This window comes from Carlito syrichta, unplaced genomic scaffold (genome assembly GCF_000164805.1).
Source record: "Carlito syrichta isolate Samal-C Ts95f unplaced genomic scaffold, Tarsius_syrichta-2.0.1 Scaffold308142, whole genome shotgun sequence".
Lineage (NCBI taxonomy): Eukaryota > Metazoa > Chordata > Mammalia > Primates > Tarsiidae > Carlito > Carlito syrichta.
The window spans coordinates 389,390-400,080 of NW_007252238.1; the positions used below are offsets into that span (position 1 = coordinate 389,390).

Sequence of the window (10,691 nt, forward strand, 5' to 3'; positions counted from 1 at the left end):
GATGACATTCAGTTAAGCTACTGCACCTGTGTTTAAGTAGCAAACAGTTCCTTTAAGCGGTACATCCTAGGTTGAGAGGATGCTCTCAGCTGCGTTAACATTTTCAGCTCACAGTTACATAACCGGGGTAGTGCAGGGGCCTTCCCGCCGGTATTATGTCCCTTCGAGCCCTTCCCTGTCTGCCTAACCAACTTCTACCTCCTCGGTCGGTGCCGTGCCTGTCCCCTCGAAAATGACAATTGTAATATAAAACACATTCGTATATGTAATTGGGAAGTAGGTATTTGTCTGCTCTAACAGTTTATGAATGGCTTTAGGATCTCATTTGCCATTTGTGTGCTCTATAGGTTTAGCCAAGAGCTTTAGGCATACAAAATTCCTTTGTCAGCTGGAACGTCAACCTTTTGAAACAAGTTTCAGACGCGGAAAGGGCATTACGTATTTGCAGTTGCTTCTAAAATGAAGCTACCTTTAGAATGATCCTTCTGCAGGATCCAGACATGCCGAAGCGGCCTACACTAGATTCTAGTGACGGAGAGAAAAGTAGGAGGACGTTTTCCGTTCTGCCTTCCTCTCCACTCCTAGGGAGACTTGGTGAAGAAAACGGCCTTTTCTCTTCCATTTCAACTCTAAAGTAACTGCGCCTTACCCAGGCTTTCTTTAAGCTGGAATAAGGTCAGCAGAAGAATGTAGTTGGTGTTCCTTAAATGTCCTCAGTTTCTTCAGCTTCCAGAATCCTTCTCGGGGGCCCCTGGACCACCTGGCAGCAATTCCCCCAACTGCCACCCACCTCCTCTTCTGGCCTTCACCTTATCCTGTTACGCAATCCCACTGCCCCGCCCCCTCATGTGACCAATCAGAGACTGGAAAGTGAGCCGGATGGGGCGGGGCCGCCTGGCGCTGACGACGAATCACTTGCCTCAGACAGCAGGGGCGGAAGCGGAAGAGAGCCGAAAGTCCTGGTTTGGCCTTGGGTTCCGCGGTAGGGGTTGTCCCGTGCGAGTGAGTGAGGAAATCCCGTGGCCTTATCTACCGGCAGAATCCGGCAAAGACACGCCTGCGGGTGTGGGAGGGAGGAAGCTCCAACCCCCCACAAAAAAGCGAGCGGGCGGGCAGGTGCGGGGCAAAACTGAAGTGTGCAGGGTCCCTAGAGGCCGGTTCCGGTCGGCGCGCCCTCCTCGCGGCCATGGTGCAGGCAGAGCTCAGGGCGAGCCCCAGGTGAGGGCAGCGACTCCGCAGGGGATTCCACCGCAGTAGAACCAGGTAGATGCAGGGTGGGGAAGAAAGGATGCTGCCCTCCCTGCTGCCCGGTAGCACCCTGAGCGGCCGCAGTTGCAGCAGCAGCAGAAAACAGAGTGCCGGCCGAGAAGGCGGCTCGAGCTGTTGGTAAAGTCGCCCAGCTGCTGTTTCTCCGTAGGATGCGAGTTGAAAAAACAGCCAGAAAACAGGGCTCCCCGTCGCAATCTTCTTCGAGCTCTTTTTCCTTGCTACTCGGAGCTGATTTGTGCGAAAACATGCCTTGCACTTGCACCTGGAGGAACTGGAGACAGTGGATTCGACCTTTAGCAGTGGTCATCTACCTGGTGTCCATAGTGGTTGCGGTTCCCCTGTGCGTGTGGGAATTACAGAAACTGGAGGTAAGAGGGTCCTGCACCAACGGCCTCTGCCTTTTCTTCTGCCTATCGAAAGTTGGGAAAGAGGCACCCCTCCCCCATTTCTACCGTAGGTAGATTTGGTGTCCTGAAAACCATCTCATGTAAACAATCCCCGTCTTAGTAAAAAACCTGTCTGGTTTCTTGTTCACGGTTCTTCAAAGCTGACTACAGGTGGAGGTGAGACCGGGACGAGAAAATAGAGGTTATGTTGATATAGCTGTTTGGAAGGGCGCTGTTTTGTACATACTCATCAGTTCCCTGAAAGAAGCTAATTTTATCCTTGAAATCTGATCTGTTTAGATATTGGACTTGACCAAATAAACTACCTTAAAAACCGTGTATTAAATTTTATTAGCTTTTAACTAGCTCCTCGAATCAAAGGATTTTGGTTGGTTTAACTTTGTTCTTTGTTTTTACTTTGGAAATTAGCTGTTAGCTAACAAAGATTGCAAAAAGTCCCTTGTATATTTTTTGATGTCATATTGTTATTGTGACATCAGTAAAGTACTACAAGCTATAAGACTCCAGGGTAAATAATTAAGATATATACTTTATAAAAGTTGTATAATGAACTTTAAATTTGTATTGATAAAATCCAGTAAGCAATTTTACTGAGAACTGTCTATTTTACAAGAACTGTGACAAAACCATGACTATTTTAGAACCCTCTTTATTGTGGAGTGATTTTTTTATGTAGCTAAACAAAATGTATTTAATATACATTTGTGTTCTCTATGTTCATTAAGTGATTTTTCTGTCGACTTTGCCATACTGGCATAGTCCATATCCTTATTTTTAGTGGTAAGGTAACATTTTCCTACTTCAAATAGTTCCCATTTGTTTGATATTTAGGTTATTTCTGTAATTTGTCTACCAAAATTCAGGTTCAAACATCTTAATACAAATAGGGTTTTCTTACTTTGAAGTATTACCTTGGAGCATAAGGAACTACTTTTAAAGATAATAACATAAGTAATATCATCCCAGTTAAAGACTTCTCTTAGTTGTTAGTTCACCTGTAGGTTTGTTTGCTTTTTTGTTTGTTTTTTTTTTGAGTTGGAGTCTCACTCAGTCGCCCAGATTGGAGTGCAGTGGCCGCTCCCGGCCACCGCAGCCTCGACCTGCTGGGCTCCAGTGATCCTTCCGCCTCAGCCTTCCAAGTAGCTGGAACTACAGGCTCGCGCTACCATGCCCAGCTAATTTTTTTGATTTATTGTAGATATGAGGTCTCGCCAAGTTGCACAGGCGGGTCTCGAACCCATGGGCTCAGGCAATTCACTCACCTCGGCCTCCCAAAGCACAGGATTACAGGCTGAGCCACCGAGCCCGGCTCACCTGTGGTTTTTAAGTGCCACTAACTTTTAAGAAAAACATGCAATCTCCATTGCTAATAACCTAAGCCAAGTTTTATTGTGTGTTGCCTGGACTCTTCTCAACACACCAGCCAGAGTAACCAGTTAAAACATAAGTCACATTACGTGTGTCTTCTTTAGTCAGACGTAGCCCCAGAGTAAAGGCCAGCATTCTTCTATGTGGCCATCAAGGCTCAACTTGAGCTGACAGCACTCCCATCCGGTCCCCCTCTGACTTTCTTTCCTCAAGTTCTAGGCTTCTGCCACACTGCTCAAACATGCCTTGGTTCCCTCCATAGAGCCTTGACACTAAAAGTTCCCTCTTTGTAGAATGCCCTTCCCCCTCATTCCTTTTTGTCCTTCAGTTCTTAACTCAAATGTCACCTGACTACCCTATTTAAAATTGCAAGCTTCCCCCCCCAACTCTTCATATTCTGTCTCCTGCTATTTTTCTTCATAGGAGTTGCTACCATCTACCACAATACATATTTTAGTTAGTTTCTTCCCCTCTTTCTGCTCAAATGATTTCTGCTCAGATGACTGATACTTGAATAAATGATTGAGTCCTAGTGAAATGAATCAGGCTTTGTATGCTATATGATGAGAGATAAACAAGGCACCTATCTTCATGGAACTTAGTGGTGGAAACAAAAGCAACCAAACAAAAACAAATCAATCAAATAAAATTGTATAAAATGCTATGAAGGCAACTAAGAAAGGTCTGAGAAGTTAACGGGCATGGCAGTCTGACTGCATAACTTCAGAAGACCACTCTACACTCTATGGAAAAGTAAGTGGAAATAAAGGGAATTTAGAAAGCTCTTTGTGGTAGTTGAGGGCTAGTGGGTGCCTGACTATGATGATTTATGGCCCGGATCAAGGTAGCAGAAGTAGAGGTTGAAAACTGAATCTTAAGTTTCCTTGGAAGTGAACAAGCAGGACTTGGCAGTAAATTGGATTGGGGAGGAATGTCAGAGAAAGGAAGACAAAAACAAGATAAAGACAACTCTGAGGTTTTTGACTTGAACAACTGTAAGGTTAGGGACAGGTCTGAGAGAAGTTGAGTTCTGTTATGGATATTTAGTTTAATGAGAGACATTCAAATGTGCAGCTGGATATGCAAGTCTCGTGCTCAGAAAGGTTTGGTCTGCAGATATAAATGTGGGAGTTTATCTTTGCTCAGGCTGCCACAAGAAAATACCGTAGACTGAGTGGCTTAAACAACAAATTTATTTTCTCACAGTTCTAGAAGCTCACTCCAGGCCCGTGGTGGGGCATACACTCATTTATTGGAATGACAGGATGACCATCTGCACTACTTAAACTCTTTTCTCACTGTCTTGGCTGAGCATGTGTAATTGAAGTCAAGTAAGTTAAATGCACACATGATGGCAACCTGTTCCGTAGTGTTTTTACCCTGTCCCACTCATCCTTGTGCCCCAAGTAGCTACTGTTGGTCAGTTCTCTCTCCCCTCAGGAGGACTGGGCCTAGAATCTCCTGTTGTCTCCATTCTGTTGTTAAGCATTTGGCTGAGGGAGAGTTAACTTTCTCCTGGATGCTTGTCTTTAAGGGTTTTTTCTTTCCTTTCTTCTTTACTCAAGTTACCTTAGAAACAAAATCTACCCTATTTATCTCCTCCATGTTTTTGTGAGTCAAAAAACTCAACTCATGGCTGATAAGTTTAAAAATAATGTTAATGGTATCTTTATATCAGTGTTTCAAAGTTGAATAAATTATTTAAATAGAAGTTAAAGTAAAGGTAGTAATTATGTTAATATACAGGTACTTAGTGTTACTTAAATATGTATACACATAAGATAGGTTAAATTTCTTATGTATATGGTTTTTTTAATAGCTCAAAAATTAAAGCACTATTAAACCAGCAATTAAGACTGGTGTTAATGTACAGATGATGTTTTTCTGAAACTAAATTACCACTGGCAATGTGAACATGATACTAACTCCATGGTATGTTATTTTTTTAAATTTGGCATGATCTTGGCCGGGTATGGTGGCTCAGCCTGTAATCCCAGCACTTTGGGAGGCCGAGGTGAGAGGATTGCCTGAGCCCCGGGGGTTCAAGACCAGCCTGGGCAACTTGGTGAGCCCTCATCTCAACAATAAATCAATAATAATAATGTCGGGTATGGCAGTCCACGCCTGTAGTTCCAGCTACCTGGAAGGCTAAGGCGGAAGGATCACCTGAGCCCAGCTGGTCGAGGCTGCGGTGGTTGTGAGCATGCCACTGCACTCCAACCTGGGCAACAGAGTGAGATTTCAACTCAAAAAAAAAAATTGGCATGACCATAACTGTCATGACTTCTCTAGTTACTTATGATTGTTTGAAAAAGCACTTTATTCCTTTTTTTTTTTTTTTTGAATTGGAGTCTCACTCTGTCGCTCAGACTGGAGTGCAGTGGCCACTCCCGCCACCGCAGCCTCGACCTGCTGGACTCCGGCGATCCTTCCGCCTCAGCCTTCCAAGTAGCTGGAACTACAGGCGCACGCTACCATGCCCGGCTAATTTTTGATTTATTGTAGAGATGAGGTCTCGCCAAGTTGCCCAGGCGGATCTCGAACCCGCGGGCTCAGGCAATCCACTCACTTCGGCCTCCCAAAGCACGGGATTACAGGCTGAGCCACCGAGCCCGGCCAGCACTTTATTCTTTACAACACACTTAGGATGCTTGACCTTCATTACACACAGCACATCATTTTCCTCTCAAGTCCACCATGAAGTTCTACTTTTTTGCGTAAGGCAATCATAAAAACCAACATGGACATTAAAATTATTTGGCAATATTGTTCTTAATGATCAACTTATAATAGAGAAGACCTAGAATATGTTTATGCTATTATTTTCTTAGATCACATTGAAATTTAACTTTCCATGGTTTCAATTTCCTGTGGTCTACCCTGATCCAAAAATATTAAATGGAAAATTCCAGAAATAAATAATTCATAAGTTCTAAATATCTTATTACAGCACATGTTATAACTTCTGTTTTATTTGTTAAGCTCTTACTTAAATAAGTGTGTATGTATGGGGGAAAATACAGTGCACGTTTATAGTCCTCAGGACTATCTACAGTTTTAGGCATCCACTGGGGGTCTTAGAATGTATCTCCGGTGGATAAGGTACTCAATTTTAAACAAAATTGATATAAGCAAAAAGCTCTGGAAAACAAGTGCTCAGACATTCCTTGTAGAACCTTTACCTCCATGCATTTGCTTTTCACTTACTGCTTTAATCAATCTCCATCATTCAGCAAAACTTTTATATTTGTTTTTCAAGTTTTCTGTACATTTTAACGTAGAAATTCATTATTGTTAAAAGTACATTTGTTCTCCATACTTTTGTTTTATACCTCTTTAAGTCTTTTGTCCCTGGTGGAGGAAAGTTTTGTTCAAAACAGTGAAAGAAGTTGTGGAGTTCACTTCTGTTTTCATTGCTTACTGCTTAATCCCCTCAAGTATAAAAAAATAAATGCCCACTTTTCCCCTTTTAAAAACAAAGAGGATGTACACTCTTCAAGGCAAGACTACTAGTTAGGATAAATTCAGTCCCTAGGGCCCCCCAAATAGAACAGTGGTTCAGTAAAATTGTGTTTTCCAGAAAGCAGGTAAATCCCTGCAACTCCACCTAAGGATGATATGGTTCAAAGTATATTTTTAGAAATTGAGCTTTTAAAGACAAAGTATTGATCAGATACTGACTTTAAAAAGAAATTAGAAGCCGGGCTCGGTGGCTCAGCCTGTAATCCCGCGCCTTTGGGAGGCTGAGGTGAGTGGATTGCCTTAGCCCGCGGGTTCAAGACCCGCCTGGGCAACCTGGGGAGACCTCATCTCTACAATAAATCAAAATTAGCCGGGCGTGGTAGCATGCGCCTGTAATTCCGGCTACTCAGAAGGCTGAGGCGGAAGGATCACCGGAGCCCAGCAGGTCGAGGCTGTGGTGGCCGGGAGCGCCATTGCACTTCAGTCTGAGCGATGAAGTGAGACTCCAACTCAAAAAAAAAAAGAAAGAAATTAGAGATTTTAAAAAATAATATCCTGTGTTGATATTATTGTGTATACAAGAAAGGTGGCATATACGAAACCATTTGGAGAGTAGTGAGGCAGGATTTCTCCATTGATGGGAGGGTTAAAAGAGATGAAGCGTGTAAAGAACTTAGCAAAATATCAGGCAGATAGTCAGCACTCAGTAAATAATGTTCATTGTTCTCATACATGCAAGGAATTTGCCGACTAAAATTAACAATAAGATTTTAAGGAGATATAAGTAGATTTTTAACTTCCTGGGAAGAAAAGCAAAGAAATAAACTGTAAAAGATTTTTAGACTTGTGAAAAATTTTAAAACTTCGGTTCGTCCCCAAGTACAATAATGAAATATAAAAGGCAACTAACACGCCAAGGGGAAATGACATGCTGTTAGTATTTCTAATGTGTAAAAAGCTGTTACTAAAGACTCCATGAGGAAAATGCTTAACCACATAAGGAAAAATATGCCTTCTGCCTTCACAAAAACACAAATTACTATTTATTTTGAAGAAGAAATAAAAGTAACCACTAACCATTCAGAAAACATTGAGCCTCCTTAATAATCAAATAAGTGAAAATTTAAGAAACACAAATATTATCGAGCTCTCTTTAGTTTTAATATCAGGTTTTATACTCATGCATTCTTTTGTTTCCTAAGGTTGGAATACACACCAAGGCTTGGTTTATTGCTGGAATCTTTTTGCTGTTGACTATACCTATATCGCTATGGGTGATATTGCAACACTTAGTGCATTATACACAACCTGAACTACAAAAACCAATAATAAGGTAAATCTTGATATATCTTGAGTCTACTAATGTTGTGCTGGCTTATTTCCTAAATATGACATAAAATGTTAATTTATGTTTTGCTTTCCAAATAGGATTCTTTGGATGGTACCGATATACAGTTTAGATAGTGTAAGTATGTTTCATTCTTCTCTCATTAACTAAGAATTGTTTGATGATACTAACTGTACTTACAGAATGCTTAAGGTAATAAAAGTATGTTACTAACAATAAGGAATCAGAATAATTAAGAAAAAAATTTCACTTGTTTTTAATGTTGATAAAGATATCAAGTATGATAATGGAAAATGGAAAATGTGGTATTTTAAATTTTTAGAAATCTATAGCTGTTTTCTTTGCTTAATCTTTTGAATTTTCAGATTAATTGCTCTTAGTCCTACAGAGAATGTAATACTTTACATTACATTATCACCTTTTTTGTTTATTAAGTCTTTTATTTGGATCAAAAAACAAAAAACCGTATTCAGTGGAAACATGGAATTGCTGTAGATTACTACTCTAATTTGATTAAGATGTAAAGGAAACATCTTTAACAGCATTTCCTTTTTTTTCTTTTTTTGTCTTTCTTTAGACAGAGTCTCAATGTGTTTGCCCAGGCTGGTCTCAAACTCCAGGACTCAAGTGATCCTTCTGCCTCGGCCTCCCAAAGTGCTGGGGATGACATGAGCCACTGAACCCACCTTTAACAGTATTTTCTATGATCATATTAAGAAAATTTTCAGAGGATGGCTAGCGATTCATGGCTGTAATCCCAGCAATTTTGGAGGTTGAGACTCAAGGATTGCTTGAGGCCAGGAGTTCAAGACCAGCCTGGGCAACATAGTGAGACCCCTGTCTCTACAAAAAAGAAAAAAGAAAGAAAAATTTTAGATTATATTTTGAAACTCAAGTACTTAATTTAGTTTCTCTTTATATTCATTATTTATCCTCAGACACTTATGTTTTTGTTTACCAACATCCAAGGCATTTATTGTTTTTAAAAATTCATTTCACAGATTGTCTGGTAGTCCTCATAATGATTAATTTTAGAGAGTCTCATGTAAGTATGTGACGAAGACATCTCAAGTTTTATAATTAGCTTCTTGTGAGTACCATGAATTACAGTGGTAATTTATTTTATCTTAGCTGCGACTATTTTTAACATCTATGCTTTTTCATAGTGGATAGCTTTGAAATATCCCAGCATTGCAATATATGTGGACACCTGCAGAGAATGCTATGAAGCTTATGTTATTTACAACTTTATGGGATTCCTTACAAATTATCTAACTAACCGGTATCCAAATCTGGTATTAATCCTTGAAGCCAAAGATCAGCAGAAACATTTCCCTCCTTTATGTTGCTGTCCACCATGGGCTATGGGAGAGTAAGTATGTTTGATTTTCATTCTTTTATGTTTTGGGTTTATTTAAGTGTAGTGTTTAAGTAGCAGTCAGCTCTCTATAAGGCCGTGTGTTAAGTACTGTCAGCAGGACAGAAAGTGTAAGTCCCTGTTCTCATGTAGTTCATAGACAAATTTGAAGGCTAAAAAAACACATTTTTGTAATTCACATGTATGTTATGTTAGCTTACATTATTCATTCCAAAAAGAAAAATAAAATAAAGCATTGCAGGAAAATTAGCCATTGAGTTTACATGTTTTTACAATGGGGAACACCAAAGTCTACAGATCTTATGCAAGGTCACATAGGTAGTTAAAGGACTCAGGGAGAAGATGCATTGGAGGGAAAGAGACTCCAGAGATGAGGAGATGAAGTAGCAGTTTATAACAGTTCATTTATGAGGAGAGCTGAATAGAAAAGAAGGGCAGTCAGAGGACGCAAGTGAGAAACCGATAGGACTCGACCACTGGTAGATGGGAAATATGGTGGAAGTTACAAGCCAAGTTAAACGGAGTTATAGTAATCAGGGTAGACAGATGACATAGGGCTGGGTACCTGGCCTCCTGTGTAGTACAGAGCAATGTACATTCTGATAGATTTTGTTTCTACTTACACACACTTGAAATGTAGGGAGCTACCTGGCTTTGTAAAATAATAGGCTGCTAATATGTTCATTTGACAAATATGTATTGAGCACCTAGTATGTGCCAGTATAGAGATAGACCATTGTGTACAGAGTAGACATAGGTCTCATAGTGTACAGAATAGAGAGAGACGGTTTGGTTAGCAGAATTAGGAATAAATGAAGACATGTGTATGGTTACTTAGTTCAAGAAATGCAATAAAGGAAAAAGAACAGGAGACCATGAGAGGTTAATAAGGAAAAACAAATGTGGATTGGGTATCCGGGAGAGATATTGTGCTCAACTCCAAAAAGAACAGGAATAATTAGGCATTTATAGCTAACAAGCAGATTGAGGGGGTCAGCGAATCCAAAATTACTAAGAGGAGACATCAGGGCTAAGGGGATTCTCCCTAAACTGACCTAACGGGATTCTTGATAAAGGCAAGTCAAGAGCTTAGTCATCAAGGGTAGGGGATGAAGAACTTGATCGGATATCAAGGGTGATCATATATCAAGGGGGTCAGAGAATGACGTAGCAAGATGCTTTGCTTAAACTGACTTATGCAAGCCAAGGAAGGGCCCCAAGGAGGAAGCCTTGAAAACTTGAAAAAAGCTCAGAGAAATTTGTCTAAAGTTTGGTCAATGAGTGAGTTTTTGTCAAATGAGGAGCCATTATAGAATGTTACACAGAGAACTGGTGTCTAAATTTCATTTTTTAAAGCATTACTGTATTCTGTGTAGACTGAGTTGGACTGGGCAAGGGTGTAAGCTGGGATGGACAAGGGACTGCAGTGGTTCAGTTGAGATGATGATTATGGTGGTGG

At 40.6% G+C, this 10,691-nt stretch overlaps 1 protein-coding gene across 1 annotated transcript in view; it reads left to right on the forward strand.

Annotated features, from left to right (window-relative positions):
- The first annotated feature begins 948 nt into the window (after window positions 1-948).
- The window catches only part of TMEM184C (transmembrane protein 184C), a 22,122-nt gene continuing 12,379 nt past the window's right edge, over window positions 949-10,691 (forward strand). The window contains exons 1-4 of the mRNA XM_008065051.1: window positions 949-1,637; window positions 7,709-7,839; window positions 7,935-7,971; window positions 9,021-9,226. Of these exons, the coding sequence (XP_008063242.1) occupies window positions 1,419-1,637; window positions 7,709-7,839; window positions 7,935-7,971; window positions 9,021-9,226 (593 nt within the window). The 5' untranslated portion in view covers window positions 949-1,418. The remainder of the gene's footprint in view (window positions 1,638-7,708; window positions 7,840-7,934; window positions 7,972-9,020; window positions 9,227-10,691) is intronic.